General features: G+C 37.4%; 1 protein-coding gene across 1 annotated transcript in view; it reads right to left on the reverse strand.

Annotated features, from left to right (window-relative positions):
* Window positions 1-6,114: 6,114 nt before the first annotated feature.
* The window catches only part of LOC308366190 (uncharacterized protein), a gene marked incomplete at both ends in the record, with an annotated part of 50,856 nt that continues 39,839 nt past the window's right edge, over window positions 6,115-17,131 (reverse strand). Inside the window, 5 exon segments of the mRNA XM_080839825.1 lie at window positions 6,115-6,448; window positions 6,450-6,663; window positions 7,170-7,193; window positions 7,590-7,930; window positions 9,201-9,277. Of these exon segments, the coding sequence (XP_080695951.1) occupies window positions 6,115-6,448; window positions 6,450-6,663; window positions 7,170-7,193; window positions 7,590-7,930; window positions 9,201-9,277 (990 nt within the window).

Genomic DNA, 17,131 nt, shown 5'->3' on the forward strand with positions numbered 1-17,131 from the left:
AGTAAGTCTTACTTAAAATGAAAGCTTTTCAAGGCAAAATAAGCCAGGTAAGTTAATATAACATAACACTGTTGAGTGAATGGCACAATCACCTCTAAAATCTAGTCAACTTTAGTAAGTCTAACTTAAAATGGAAACTTTTTAAAGCAAAAGAAGCCAGCTAAGTTAATTCAACATAACACTGTTGAGTGAATGGCACAGTCACCTCTATACAAGAATGTCCTAGATGGGTTTCTGTAGGTCTTACATTACACATGCTCAGAAGCTGACTCCATTTTGAGTGTGATGCTGTGTTCAAATGAATGTGCTTGAGGTCACAGTCTTACCCAGCTGGTATATTTTATTCTGTGAAGTTGAAATATTTGTGCATGGTTTAAGAGTGATATTGCTGGTCCTACTGTATTTGTAATAAATAATATAATAAAACCAGGGCATGGCATGGTGGCTCAGGTGCTTGCACTGCTGCCTCACAGCAAGAAGGTCATGGGTTCGATTACCGCATGGGACACTGTTGGTCCGAGGGGCAGGTCCTCCCCAGACCCTCAGTGCTCAGGTGGGCTACGTACCTCCTGGGCCTTTTTGTGTGGAGCTTACATGTTCTCCCAGTGTCCCCAACAGTACACTCTCCTATCAATCCCTAACCAAGACGGTTCACTTCACTTGGTCCCCAGGCGCTTAAAAGCTGCCCACTGCTCCTGGGGTCCTGGAGGAAGGACAGTCCGGGATGGAAAAATACAGAAGTCAAATTCACGGCGGCATGTGTTTGTGTGTGATTGTGTGTGTTGTAGTCTACTATATGCATGTGTGCATCAATAAACTGACTGAAGTCAGCCTTGTTTGTTTGTAGGCTTTATAACAATTAAAACCATTTAGGTACTGCTTATTCAAATCAGTTAAATTGGAATTACAAGGAGCTGTTCAGTTGGTGTTAGTAAATCCAGTTGAGTTAGAATTACATAAGTGAGTTAGGTCAGTGTAATGAAGGTCTGTTTAGTCAGATGAACACTGCCTGATCAATTATGGCTAACTTGACCAAATAATATTGAAATTATAGTATTACATTAGTTTGAACAAAATTCAGTTAGGTGGAAAACATTGACATAACAATGTTAAGTAATTTGAACAACTTATATTTTTGAATGTACTAGTCAGCATAGCAACAACTTAAATTACCATAGCAACCCCCATGACTGCCCTGGGCATGCCCTTGCAACCTAACAAGAGCCTAACAACTATTACTTTAATGACAACCTAGCAACAACCATAGAAACCACCAGGACTACCCTAGCAACAACCTAGCAACCACCTCAATTGCCATTGCAAAATCCTACCAACTACTACTACTTTTCCTTTGCAGTCACTGGTATCCCCTTCAAGTAGTATTCTAGTATTTATTATATTCTTGACTTTTGCATTGCATGCACTGGTATTTCTTTCAGGAAATGCACATTCTAGTTTATAATTCATTTTTACAATAGTCTTTATGAAGAGATGTTATGCTTTCTTACAGACAGAGGTAACAAGGACAAGTTGTTATTATTCCAAAATACGAACAAATGAACTAACACAAGGATGTTTCGTGGCCATGGCAAGATGCCTGCTGCATACTGTGTAATTTCCATTCAAAGGAAGAAACTTAAAAGAAAAGTAAAAAAAAAATTCAGTTCTATTCTCAGCTTAATGCTAGTAGGGAATTTAAATATAATGTATTCATAATTAAATATAAACATCTAAAGAAATTGTAATATCACCATTCATTTGACAACCCCTAAGGGTGAATCTGGCTAAACAAACCAACCTTCATAACTTTGCTATTATATTCCAATATACTGTACTAACAAATGAAACGGAAAGGATATTTTCATGGCCATGGCAAGACATACCTCTATTCCTGTGTTAAAGAAAAGGAAGGCAATTTTCCAGATATGATCCTCATGTGTATCCTCAGCCTAAAGCTAGTAAGGAATTTAAATATTAACATCTACAGAAACTACGAATATGAATATTTGAATTGTACCATCAATATGAATTCGACAACCCTTACAAGGGTTAATCTTACTGAACAAAAAACATCTTTAAAGTGCCTAACATACATCCTTGCCACCTTTAAAGGTAAACAAAAGATTAGGAAAAGATGTAAAGATTTACTTTCTATTTACATTATCCTTTTGAAGGTGAAGCATCCAGTAACACATCACATAACACACAAGTATATAATTATATTTGCATTCAGACATTAGTGTAACAAACAAATTTAAGACCCAAAGCCGATTCAACCAGTTCTTGACACTCACTCTTCTGTAGTTTATCTTTCTCGGCAGCCATGGTGTCAAATTTGTCCTGCAACTTGGATTTCTCTCTCTTCAGGTTGTCGTAAATGGTCTGTAACTGTTTCATCCTTTAAATCAACTTGTTATAAATGGTCTCTAAATGGGATATCTCTTTATTCAGGTTGTTGCAACTATCCTGCAACTGGGAATTCTCTCTATTCAAGTTAATATGACTGAATCCTTGAATCAAACTGGTTCCACATTTTGCCAACATTGTGAAACTGAGAACTGCCATGCCAGTCATCAGGACAGAACACAGCAGACTCAGACACACAGCAACCCTCTTCCAACAGAATTGCTTTCTCCAAAGCCGACAAGAACTCACTCTTCTGCAGTTTATCCTTCTCAGCAGCCATGTTGTAGAAGTTGTTGTAACTGGTCTGCAACTGGGATTTCTCATTATTCAGGTCGCTGTAACTGGTGTGTAACTGAGATTTTTCGGTATTCAGGTTGTTTTGACTGGTCTTTAACTGGCATTTTTCTTTATTCAGGTCATTGTAACAAGTCTGCAACTGGGATTTTTCTTTATTTAGGTTATTATAGCCATTTTCTAACTGGGATTTCTCTCTGTTCAGGTTGTTGTTACTGGTCCAAAACTATGATTTCTCGTAATTCAGAATGTTTTATCTGTCCGATAACTGGGATTTCACTTTATTTAGGTTTTTGTATCCTGTTTGCAGTTGTGATGCCTCCCTGAGGATGTTATTGTGACTGTTCTGTAAACTTAATTTCTCTGGATTTAAAAAGGAAAGACTCTTGGGTTGTGAATTTACAAGATGCAAAATGAATGAAGGTATCTGACTGCCTTAAACCTCCCCGATGTGGCAGATGGAAACAGAAGGGATTGATCACATGTTGTGTAAGTCCCATTACCTAGTTCACATGAAGATATCATAATGTAATATCAGTGTAGAGTACAATTTAATCAGCACTTCACATATTTAATTTATGACAGCAGTTTATTTAGGGGAATTTCCAATCAAATACAGAACTCTGCATTTTGGATGACATTCTTATGACAGTGAAAATACGAAGATATTGGTTGCATTGCTGTCATCTAGTGGTGGATATGAATATTTGATGGCAGTCAAGTCAACTCAAATTAACTTAATTTGTGTAGCACATTTAAAAACAACAGGATTTGTACCAGAGTGCTTTACAGCTGACATACATACATTGATAAAATGTTTTACATTAAAGAGATTAAAGAAATTAACAAATAAAAAGAAACATTTCAATTACAGTTTTTATCCATTGCTTTGGGCAATTTCACAAAACCGAAATTACATTCTCAAAGCTCTTAGTGCTTTTGGCAAAATAGCCTATATGGTTCAGCACAACTACATAGATCACCTTCAAAAGGTCATATCTCACCCAAAACAGTTAAGTCAAGCTTCAAAACCAAATAATTTTCTCATAAAAATAGTCAGTGCCCCCAAAATGAAAAGTTCCTTCCCGAAAAGAAAAGGACATTCTCCAAGCTTTAAATATATTTGCCAAAATAACCTAGATAGTTTATCAAAACACTATGGCACACCTGCAAAAGGTCATATCTCTCCCAAAACAGACAACTCATCAATTAAAACTAATTCCTTTTCTCATACCAATAGTCAGTGCCCCCAAAATGAAAAGTCCCTTTGGCATTGTTTAAGCACTGCAGGTCAAAACGTTTAGATGTTTTGCCAGTATGGCAGTGGGCCATAGACATATCCCTCAAGTGCACATTTCAATCTTGGCTCAGTCCTTTGACGTTTACTGCAGTAGATGTTTTCTTTCCAGAATACTTTGTGTGTCAAACAGAAAAAAGAATAATTCAAGCGTAGCCTACACGGTAGCACTCATACTGCACTCATACTGCCATGGAAATTGTTACAGTTATTGCCATACATCATGGTTACAGTAACAGAAAATGCGTACAGCACAATATACTCTCATACAATAAGCACATTAAAGCTAAAATGATGTATAGCCTACACAAACAACACAACCTGGAGCTTCTGAGTATTGTATGGGCCAAGACTGGGAATGTGGGAGACTACACTATTCTCTAAAATGGCATCACACATGGTGATGTTGCCCCCGCTCTGGCGTGGGACATCCGCCATTGCTCCTCTTTTTCTTCCTCCTCTTCCTCTAACAGGCAGTTACCCTTGGTTGTTTCCCTGGCCAGGTGCTTCCATGTTCATAAATTGTACTGAACTTGGTCAAGCTCTAGATATTTGATGGAAGCATTTATACTCCTGGATAGGACCTGTCAGCTAACTAAACTTACTGTGTGATTGGTGATCGGATGTGTGAATCTCCCCCTTGATTAGTAAAGTTGTAGTTGCACCTGAAAATTACTGTAAGCTGATGATCTAAGAGATCCATATTACAGGATATACCATGATGTTTTTCATGGTATTATGTGCCTGAAAGATTTTGACAGTAGAGTGAACTATTTTGCAGGTGATGATGTACTCAAGGAAATTATGCCAACATGTTTTGCAGAGAACAACCACTTGACTGAGAAGCAACAGTCAGTTTAGACCAGCAAGATGTATTAAATTGGTAAATGGGCTAACTGAAGGCAATTGTACCTAACCATTTGCACAGATGTGCTAAATCATTTGAAATGTGTGCAAACTGTAGGCAATTGTACTTGTCATTTGCAAGGAGTTTCTAAAACAATTGCAATTTGATTAAAGGAATGAGAAATGCCAATCTGTTGTGAACCAGTGCCCAATGGTTTTGAGGTTTGCACGTGTTGTTTTGAGAATGTAATTTCTGTTTCGTGAAATTGCCCAAAGCAATAAAAACTGTAATAAAAGAAGAAGAAATAATTAAAACTAAATAATAAGATATATTAAAAATTCAATAGAAGATCATGATAAAAAGTGATGAGTAAAAGCAGTTAAAACAATAAAATATAATTTAATACCAAGTTAAAATTAATAAAAGTAATTTTTTGCACAAAATTGGAGTGATGATAATCAGAGGAGATGAGTTTTTTTCTCATTTTCATGAAGACATGGACTAAAATATTGGTAGATTTTCTCCTTGAAAGGCACTCCCCGGAGTAGATTTGTCTGCATCATAAAAGGAAACCAAACCTGCCTCATAATCCACCAACACCCCCACCCTCTATGGCTTCTCTTTGAGGGAGAGAAGAACATAGGGATTAGCTAGTGCCTCATAATCATCCCCATTTCTCAGCCACATTGTTCAGTATCCATTCTTAGGTGACAGGGTAATTGGTGCATTTCTGCCATCTATTGGTGGATGTAAATTTTAGATTTAATTCAAGTCAAGTGAACTTTATTTGTATAGCATATTGAAAAACATCAGGAGTTGTACCAAAGTGCTTTATATCTGTATTATGATATTATGTCCACTGAGTGAATTATATATTTCAAATCAACAAGAAGTTATAGATTTTGAATGATCAACATTCCTGTCACTACATTTATTCAGTTTAATATGATATGCCCAATCAATCATGACTGAGACAACAAACTAAGGTATAACTGAAATTAAGTCAGGCAAATCAGTAGATTGAATTTACATCATTTGCAGGTGTAAATACATTAATAAATAAATTGTAGATACATAATAAAGGAGAAAGGAGTAATGAAGAAATTAAACATGTAAAAATATAAAAGAAGGAGAAAGAATGAACACAAGATAATAATAATAAGACAAATAAAATTCAATAAAAAAGCACAATGAAAAATGATCATTAAAATATATATATAAAAAAAACATAAAACAAAATGTAATACCAGCAAATAAGCATTAATAAAAGTCATTTGGGGCATGCAATTGAAGTGATGATTATCAGAGGAGATGAGTTTTTGCCGCCATTATTAATATTTGGACAAAAAAATGGATAGATTTTCTCCTTGAAAGAGACACCCCGGAAAGAGTAGATTAGATTCCATCTGTCTGCATCATAAAAGGAGACCAAACCTGCCTCATAATCCACAAACACCCCCACCCTATCTGGCTTCTCTTTAAGGGAGAGAACAACAGAGGGACCATCTAGTGCCTTATACTCATCCCCATTTCTCAGCCATATTGTCCAGTATCCAGTCTTAGGTGTCAGGGTAATTTTTCCCTTCCTGTTAATGGACTCTGTCTACTCCTAAATCCCAATCAGTCTTTCCACTGACCTCAACCTCATAGTAAAATCTACCAGAGGTGAACGCCTGCATTCCAAGAACATTAACAACAGGAGAAAAGCGCTTGGGGTTGTCAGGACGATTCTGTGGTGTGTCACTATCCCTCACTTGTTTCCCATCAGCAGACAGGATGAGGTCGTTGTGAGCTGTATCAGGATCCAGAGAAACATCCACTGCAAGAGAGTAATACACTTGTCAATATAATTGCAAGCAGTGACTATCCAAGCAGGTTTTATGATGCACCCAAACTGGCAAAAAGTTGGATGACTTGACAGCTTCAAAAGCTTCAAGAAAACATTGGCACTTTAGAAAATGTGAGCAAATAGCATTAATAGCATTTCAAATGTTTGGCTTAATAAGTTATTGAGACATCGCAATATGTAAAAGTAACCAACTGAGTTCAAGTATAGGAAATTTGAGATTTTTAGCTGAAGCAGTTCTTGAGATAGTGACATGTGTCAGTTGCAGCACCCCATATGGATGAATTTTCACAAAATGTGGTGTTTATTTTGTATTGATTGTGCATATCAAGGTTTGTTAATTTGAAAAATATGGATCTAAACAATCGAAATTGACCTTTTTTTGCGTACTTACAGACAGTGGTTACAAGCACATTGCCATTATTCCAATACACTAACAGATGAAACAAAAAGGTTTTCATGGCCATGGCAAGACATACCTGCATACTTTATAATCTCCATTCCTGTGTTGAAAAATGAAGAAAATTAATTAGATCTGTCCCTCGGTTATGAACTCAGCTTAATTCTAGTAAGGAATTTAAATATTAACATCTACATACATTTTACAAATATTAATATTTAAATTCTACCATCATTATGAATTCAACAACCCCTACAAGGGTGAATCTCACTGAACAAAAAAACATCTTTATAGTGGCTAACATAACATCCTTACCACCTTTAAAGGTCAACAACATATTTGAAACATACAGTATTTGTGCTTTCTATTTAGATGATCATTTTAAAGGTGAAGTATCCAGTAACACATCAGCTTAGTATGAAATTATATTTGCCTTTAGACATAACTCTACCATACAAATTTAAGACCCAAAGCCAATAAACCAGATCTGGACACTCACTCTTCTGCCGTTTATCCTTCTCGGCAGCCATGGTTTGGAATTTGTCCTGTAACTGGGAATTCTCTTTATTCAGGTTGTTGTAACTGGTCTGTAACTGGAAATTCTCTTTGGTTAGGTTGTTGTATCCTGTTTGCAGTTGTGATTTCCCCCTGAGGAGGTTATTGTGATTGTTCTGTAATCTTGATTTCTCTGCATTTAAATTGTCATTACTGGTTTGCAATTCTGATTTCTCTCTATTTAGGTGATCAAAGCTGCCCTGCCACTGAAGTTTCTCTCTGCTGAGATTGCTGTAACTAGTCTGCAGTTGGGATTTCTCTGTTTTGAGGTTGTTGTAAGTAGTGCTGTAGCGATGCGTCGATGATGTCGACGCGTCGATTTCAAAATTACGTCGACGCCATATTTTTACGTCGACGCTTCGCCACATACACGTGGTTGACCCAAACAGAAACAAACATTGCGCAAGGACTGAGAGAGCAGAAACCCAGGGAATTGCTTGGCGCCATTAGTTGATATTGGCGATCTAACGTAGTGAATCATGATACTATAAGCTGACCAACACCATGACTTAGCTCTCTGTGCCGTTTGTTCATGTTTAGTTGCCGTGTTCTGCAGCCGTAAGTTAACGTTAACTAAACTGACACACTAGTAGCTAGCTAACGTTAACTACTAGCAACCAAGCACGAACAAACTGCACGGAGAGCTAAGAAGATAGTTTGCTAGCACCACCGAAGTGCGCAGAGCTCAAGCTACACAACACACTGAACAAACGTTAAATTAATGTAACCAACGTTACTTATTGTCCCCTTCACGAGAGACAATGGGGTGCGTTTCTATCTCCATTCTCAAACGCACCCTATTGTCGCTCGTATTTAACGTTTGTTCAGTGTGTTGTGTAGCTTGAGCTCTGCGCACTTCGGTGGTGCTAGCTAACTATCTTCTTAGCTCTCCGTGCAGTTTGTTCGTGCTTGGTTGCTAGTAGTTACGTTAGCTAGCTACTATAGCGGCAACGGCTAGACAGCTGTGTCAGTTTAGTAAACGTTAACTTACGGCTGCAGAACACGCCAACCAAGCACCAACAAACGGCACAGAGAGCTAACTCATGCTGTGGTCATTTACGAGTCAAACACATAACATTAGACTAACGTTGGCCAGCTTATAGTATGTATCATGATTCACTACCACGTTAGATCGCCAATGTCAACTAATGCAGCCAAGCAATGTCCAGGACAGTGCTGCACATAAGGTGGTGCGCAGTGCTCATCAATGAATGAATGTTTTTATAAGCACTGAAAACATTTAAATGAATGAGCACCACATCCAAATGTGATAGGGCTCATTTGAGTACCAAACATTTTTACTGTGAACTCTAGATAAACATGAAATGCATTGTTGGACTTTTGCTGTGCAAAACGGTGCTCATTAAAGTATATTATTAAGATTTTTGGGGGTATTTATTTGAGATACATTATGGTTTTAATCGAGCAACAGAAAAATAATCGTTAGACTAATCGTCCAATTAGTCGTTAGATTAGTCGACTATTCGATAAAATAATCGCCAGATTAATCGTTTTGAAAATAATCGTTTACCCCCAGCCCTAGTTGTAAGTAATCTGTAAGTGTTGGTATTCTATGGTCATGTTGTCGTAAACTGACTGCATCTGTAATTTCTCTTTGTAGCTGGTCTGTAACTGTTTGTTCTCCATCATTTTGAAACTGAGAAGTGCGATGGCAGACAGCAGGAGAGCACACAGCAGACCCAGACACACAGCAGTCCTCTTCCAGGGTACTAAAGATGGGAGAGGGTAAAACTAAATTACAGGTAGGAATATACTTCATAATGGGAGTTTGAGACTCCATCTCATTACACAGTATTACATCATTTAAAACGAGGTTTCTTTTTCACAAACAAGAAAATAATTGCATAGGTTCAGTCTTTGCGTTGACATACAGTACATTAAATTACAACAAATAAAGTATATAATATATATATGTTCAAAACAGAGTTGTTTTCTGTAATCAAAAGCAGAGAATCATTGCATGGGTTTATCTATTGTCATGATATGATGGTATTACCTGGCTTTACCATTTTTTCTGCATTTAGAATTATTTGTCTATCAATGCTTCAACATCTGAATACTATGTGATAGGTTCTACATGTGCTGCAAAATTCCAAAAGTATTGTGGTTGAAAATGCTTAAAGACTGCTGTCGATATCATCTATAAGAAGACAATATTTTGTTTTCATGTATGTTTTTGATGCTCCTAATTTACTCTTTTACTTCTCACCTTCCTACTTTTATTTTGCTTAATCACCAATGATGTGTAATATATTGTTTTGATCAAAACAATGGGACACAGTATAACTCAATTATAATTTATTTTACTTAAAAAATTGACCTCAAAACTCATACGAGCTGCTAATCATGAAACAAAGTCAGCGTTATTTGAAGACTTGCAGGGATAATTGGCAGTGTCTGTTTCTTCATGTTGGCCCATAGAGGGTCTGTTGACTCCATCAGGTTCTAATTGTCGATAGTTGCCCACATTCATCTCCATTCTGCCCTGCTCTTCTCTACCGGCTGCTCAGATGATCATGAGATCTTGTGGAGAGTGACTGTAGGTGAACAGCAGACCCACAGTGTTTGGCCCATTTTCTACTCTTAAAAACTTAGAAATGGATAGAGGAAGCCCCCATTGTATCTGATGTTACTCTATGTGTTACAGGGGTGGAGCTTCCCTTTCCTGACATGGGTGTTAATCATCGAGAGCACATAAAGTCTCTATACAGTCATTGGTGCAAATGATCAGACTCAGTCAAACAGTGGGGTTTGTTTGTTTTTCAGTATGTCTGCATGCCTGTATGACTGTTCCTGTGTGAGCCAGCAGCAAATATTCTGCAGAAATACACCACTTGAGTTGTAAAGGTTCAAATGCAAGTTATTACATTAAAATTGCTCATGAAGTTGAAAGGTCTGTCTGAAGAATGCCATTAAGGGAAAATATGTACATGCAATGTTAATTACAACTTTTAGAGGCATACAAAACTGTACATTGTAGTGGGTCTTTATTTATAAGAAAATAGAATGGTTTTGATACAGTGGTGTGGTGAATATGGACCTACTTTGCTGAAAACAAGTGTCAAGTAGGGTGTAAGATAAATTATATTAATATTAATGAGACAGAGACCAGCAATCAGAATTTAAAACAGAACTTATATCTTTTGCAAAAGAGGAAGTGTGCTACAACCAATGGTTGTGAACAGACTCCAAAGATGAGCTGGGCGCAGCCAGCATTATGTGAGTTGAAAAAACAGGTTTCATCACACAAAGGGCGGTATTCAGAAGTTGCTACAGTGATCTCAGAATATGTCCTTTAGAGTTGAGAAGTGTGCATGATTATCAGTAAAAAAAACAGGTGGTTTGCCTCAGCAAGAGAGTATGCATCCTGTAGGCCTCAGCACACATTAAAATACAATAACAAAGTCTTCATTCAAATTTCTCTATCATAAGGTCAGACAGAGAGGGCCTACTTGTTTACAAGTGGTGCTGGCCAACTCCAAATGTTCATTGTTCTGTCTCGGGGGAGTCTTGTCTTGTCAGATATATGCATTTATATAGACCATTAGACTGCTGATTGTTGGCCTCTGCTGATTAAGAGGCTAAACAGGTCTCCTGGATATTTTGAAGCGTATTAAAACATATTTGAAACCTCTTTGAGCTACATGGTCCTGTTGTTTCTACTGTGTGTTACAGGGCAGAGTCTTGTATAATTTTCATCGAAACGTACGAAAAAAATGAACATGTAACTATATAAAAATGGGATCCATGAGGCTAAAATTGATATAATTTTGTGAGGTTTGGTTTAGAGCGATCACACTACTGACCCATTGATCAGGTTCATTCTGTACCAAGATACACACAGACACGGACACACACCCACACACATGAACATGCCCTCTCTGATTGTTATTTACACCATACTGTTTCATAATGGTTTATTACAGTGCATGAAATGCCCTGTATTGTTATTCCTAGGCTTCTTCTTATTATTATTATTCTTCTCACCTTTTTCTGCGATTAATTCAGCCCGAACCGCTTAACGTAGAAACGTCATTCAAACTTTGTCGCGTAGGTCTTGTAAAGGACACTTATGCTATGCTATTTTTCACTTTTCTAAACTTTATACTTTTTAAGATATTAAATAAAAACGAATCTAAATTTTCCCATTGACTTACATTGGGCCATTATGACATCATAATAGGGTCTTTAAACTGGCTTGCACCTGTGCTTCACTGACACCTGCACCAAATCAAAGGAACCGCTTCTCTGTCCCTCTCAATTTAACTGTAACTAGGAACATTAAGACACCTTCCATTCTCTACTTTCTTTTCTCTCCATCTCTCCATCTTTCTCTCTATCCCTCTCAGTCTACTTTCTCTCACACTCAATCTCTCTTCTTCACTCCATTTTTATCTCCTTTTTTCAATATTTTCACTCTCTTTTTCTCTTTCACTCTTGTTCACTCTTCTTTCCTTCTTTCACTTTTCTTTCCTTTCTTCACTCTCCTTTCTTCTTTCCTTCTTTCACTCTTCTTTCCTTTCTTCTTTCCTTCTTCAACTATTATTTCCTTCTTTCACTCTTCTTTCCTTTCTTCACTCTTCTTTCTTTTCTTCTTCCACTCTTCTTTCCTTTCTTCACTCTTCTTTCCTTCTTTCACTCTTCTTTCCTTCTTTCCTCTCTTCTCTCCTTTCTTCACTCTTCTTTCCTTTCTTCTTTCCTTCTTCCACTCTTCTTTCCTTTCTTCTTTCCTTCTTTCACTCTTCTTTCTTTTCTTCTTCCTTTCCTAACTTTTGCATTTCATTTTCATTCAGGAAATGCATTTTCTAGTTATTATTATTATTATTATTATTATTATTGTTATTATTATTATTATTATTATCATTTTTATAATGGTGTTCCAGACTTGAGGTGTGTGAGAGTGAGTGTTAAAGAGAGATTTATATTAAAAACAGGGTGCTGTATACACCTTACATTCTTGGCACTGTTTGAAGCAGACAAACGCATCCAGACACGTGAACACACACACACACACACACACACACACACACACACACACACACACACACACACACACACACACACACACACACACACACACACACACACACACACACATTATGTATATGTATATATACACAGGATATTTTCTCAGCGAATACAATTCTTGCACTTCACAATTCTTGTGAGCTCAAATTCAAAGGTTTTTTTCAGTGCAGTTTGTAAACCATGTACAGTGCTAATCTCTCCTTCTGTCAAATGGCACATGATGTGACTGATGAGATGTTGACGTGTTAGGAAGTTGTCAGAAGGTGTCGTCTTGCTCTCATTTCTTATGTTGTTCTAATTTTGTATCTCTCTCTCTTTCTCAGTCTTTTCAGAGAAGAGGGAAACAATGAATGTGAAAGGCCAGTGTTTTGACCTTGTTTGGCGGAGAGGAAACAGGCTGACGACCGCAAAGAAGATAGTGCTAGCCCAAAGTTAGCCCAAAATACAGGTTATCAGAAGACATGCCCAATTAGGTTTAAACCATCTCAGTAGTAAAGTGTGTGTGTGTGTGTGTGTGTGTGTGTGTGTGTGTGTGTGTGTGTGTGTGTGTGTGTGTGTGTGTGTGTGTGTGTGTGTGTGTGTGTGTGTGTGTAAGGGATTCCATTTGTTAAGATTTAAAATGGTGTGATACAATGAATGTTATGCTACTAAACATTGTAATGTAAGGTACCAATCTATATATATATATATATAATCTTTGAGTGTTGTTCAGAATAGAAATGTGTCAAATCTTTAACGCTCTCAATAGACGAAGACTTAACATTTGAAATACCTTAAAATGTAAGGTTACCCCATAAGACATATATTCTTTTAAGTGTAAACCCCATTCCAGAGGTGCAGGCCCAATGTCTGTGAATAAGATTGTAATATATGAGAGGCTTTATATTTCAGATCTAGTTTTACTATTTCTCTCTCTTATTCAGTTTTTAAGATTAAAACTCATGTCAGTACATAGTGTCAGTGGGGTAGTGTGTGTGTGTGTGTGTGTGTGTGTGTGTGTGTGTGTGTGTGTTTTGATAGACACCATACCCTTTTGTTAAGCACATTTGTGTTAACAATGGATGCTAATTACCCTTGCTGGACCACCTCAAAAGACACAACCCAGAGCTGTAGCCTAGCTGTCTGTTTCAAAGTGGCCATCATGTCTATGCATAGGGTTTGTTGAGGACTGATATGTATATATTAGTCTAGGTTTGATCAGGGTGGGTCTATGATGGACAGACCCCCTTTGTTTAAATACATGTAAAAACAAAGAAGTACATGGTCTCATGCATAGACCATAATAGAACACCACCCCAGAGTTGTAGTCTGCCTGTCTGGGGCCTGTATGATGTGACAGGGCCTGAAATAAATGGTGTGTGTGTGTGTGTGTGTGTGTGTGTGTGTGTGTGTGTGTGTGTGTGTGTGTGTGTGTGTGTGTGTGTGTGTGTGTGTGTGTGTGTGTGTGTGTGTGTGTGTGTGTGTGTGGGATTTTCATTGGTAAGCTTTCTATTAGTATATCACATTAAATAGTTTGTTATATTGTAATGTATGTAATAAGTCACATAATCTTAGCGGGTTGTTCAGCATAGCAATGTGTCAATAGTTATAACTCTCTTTAGTAGAATCCTTAACATTTGACAGGCCTTATAGTTTAAGGTTTGACCATAAGGCCTATATTGTTTAAAGCGTTGACTCTGAAGTAAGAGGGACTCACAGGCCGTGTTTTGTTAAATAACATAAGGCATGTTATACATGTGCCAGTGTTTCTTGTAAGATACCTAAAATAGCCAAAATAAATGTATAAGGACTTGTACCTTTCTAATTGAAGTAGTCAAATATTATATATAGAGTTCTATTCTAAAACCTTATAATTAAATAAATTAGAAAATAACTAATTTCATATACACAGGTGATTAAATTATATATATTTTAAAAGATTGTATTTTAAAACTATGGTCATTGAACACATATATAAAATGTTACACCTTTGCTACCTGGCTGAGGGCGTCAACATTATCAATGAATACACCCCCTCAAAAACAAACACACCCCTGATTGTAAGATAGTATAAAGGACCCCATGATTCACTTTAAGGATCTCGCAATCATTCACTGCTGAAACTCATCACAACATTGACTAGCTGGAAGACACTCCTGACTCCTGAACATTTTCAAGATGGACACTTTCATACTTGGTAAGCAGTAAACCATTTACTCATTCAAATATGTATCATACTCTTATGTTTGTTTTTTTAGTTGGTTATATTTCTTATGTTTTTTCTACCACTTACTAATATTACAGGGTTCATTTTATTCCCTCATTAGCTGATGCAGAGACATATGGCCTCAATGTTGCAAATAGTGTAAATAGAAGACCAACTACGTGGATCAACTATGTGAGTATAAGAATATTATAGTTTTAAATTAATAAAAAAATAATGTGTATATTCTGTGACCTGTGTGTTTTAAACTTAATATTTACAGTGAGTGGTGATATAGTGACTACCAGGGTTCCTCCTGCTACAAGCTACATCCCCTATGGTAAGATTCAATCTACATGGACATATGTGTATATATATATATATATATATATATATATATATATATATATATATATATATAATAGTTTACATATGATATATTAACTATGCTTTAAGGTACCGATTTGTGTCTAATACTATTTCTCACCCCTAAGACCCTACTGTTGAGGACAGCCAAATACCCTTTTACGGCTATAATGATGGCAGTAACTCAAGCTCAGGTGAATATAATATTTAGCATTACAGTTATTCGACATACATATAACTAAAGTGTGGGGCTAACGTCTTATTCAACATTGTAAACAGCTGTTTCGGGATTGATACGGTTCAAGGACACGTATGATCATGATGATAGCCCCCGGCTGCCACCTCAAACAAGAGTGAGGAGACTATGTACGGAATCACCCCATGCTGTCATTGAGCCATCACCCCGGAGACCCAGATTATCGGAGACCGTATCTACAGGTATGATGCTACAGTGTTTAAATGTTTCATATTGGGTGCTATGTTTTAAATGTATATATGGATTGTTGATGGCGTAGGGTGGTTGTGACAACATTATTTTTGTATTATTTTCAGACATCCAGGGGCCTGCTGATACCTTTATTACCAGGTTCTATGATACACCCCCTGGTAGTGGCTACGCCGCTGGAATAGTCAACGCTGTACCGTTGCCCCGAAGACCCAGATTATCGGCTGCCGTATCTACAGGTATAATGCTACAGTGTTTAAATGTTTCATATTGGGTGTTATGTTTTAAATGTATATATGGATTGTTGATGGCGATGACATTATTTTGTATTATTTTCAGACATCCAGGCGGCTGAAGATATTCACATTACCAGAGTCTATGAATCACCCCCTGGTGGTGACTACCCCGCTGAACCAGACAACGCTAGACGGGTCGGTGTGGAACTCGTCAGGGACCAAGTTGATGCTGATGCGACCAATGTGATTGACAATGTGATTGACTGGACTGATTCACAATTATTTTCATGGGACAACGAATCTCCTGATTCTGGAGTAACGTCACCAGCAGTGCTATCGGAGCCAGCAGTCGTGGAACCCCAAGACCCCGCACCAAACAGGTCAGATGCTGTTGAACACATATGTATCGGTGGATCCGCTGTGATCATAGATGCTGTACGTCTGGCAATAACCCCTATATTAGATCGGATGGTTAATATTGAAGTAGCCATAAGAAGGCATGGTGTGCTGTTGGGGAACCTTCTCAGAATATTAAACACGAACAAGCTGGTTGAGCGGGTGACATCCATTGAGGCTACCATGCTAAGGGCCAGTGCTGTTAACCAAAATATTGCACGAGGGGTCAATAGGTTGCAACAAGTCCCACAATTAGATATGGCACGCTTGGAGTCTGTTTTACGGAGTGTTATGGTCGTGTAGGGGCTTTGGTGTGTTTTTTTTTTTTTTCAAACTTTTTAAATAGCTATGTTATATAGATATGTTTTAGGGGTGTAAATGTCAGTGATCATTCAAAATTTCACATTTTGTTTTAATTTGTTTTACTAGTATTTTTAGATAGATTGTTGTTTAGTTAGTGATTGAAATATGTATAGATTGTGTAAACGACGGCGCACGGTACCCCCTAACACGAATGCTGTAACAGTGGGTGATGAAGTCAGAGGTGTTAATGCTATAGCTCAAACTAACCTCAGAAATGATGATTCAGAAAATGAATCGGATGGCTCTGACACTGTTGATAATACAGCATTTAGAAATGGCATTACGAGTTTAAATGCCCTGCTGCAGACGTGGGAAGATCCCCATATGTCAGAAACTGACTCGGCTGAAGACATTCCTGTTGATACTAGGCATTATAGAGATGATATATTACGTATAAATGAGTTGTTGTATTCGTGGCATACCCCAGCTAATTCAGAATATGATTCGGA

Source organism: Sprattus sprattus (genome assembly GCF_963457725.1).
Source record: "Sprattus sprattus genome assembly, chromosome: 5".
In the NCBI taxonomy this organism is placed as follows: domain Eukaryota; kingdom Metazoa; phylum Chordata; class Actinopteri; order Clupeiformes; family Clupeidae; genus Sprattus; species Sprattus sprattus.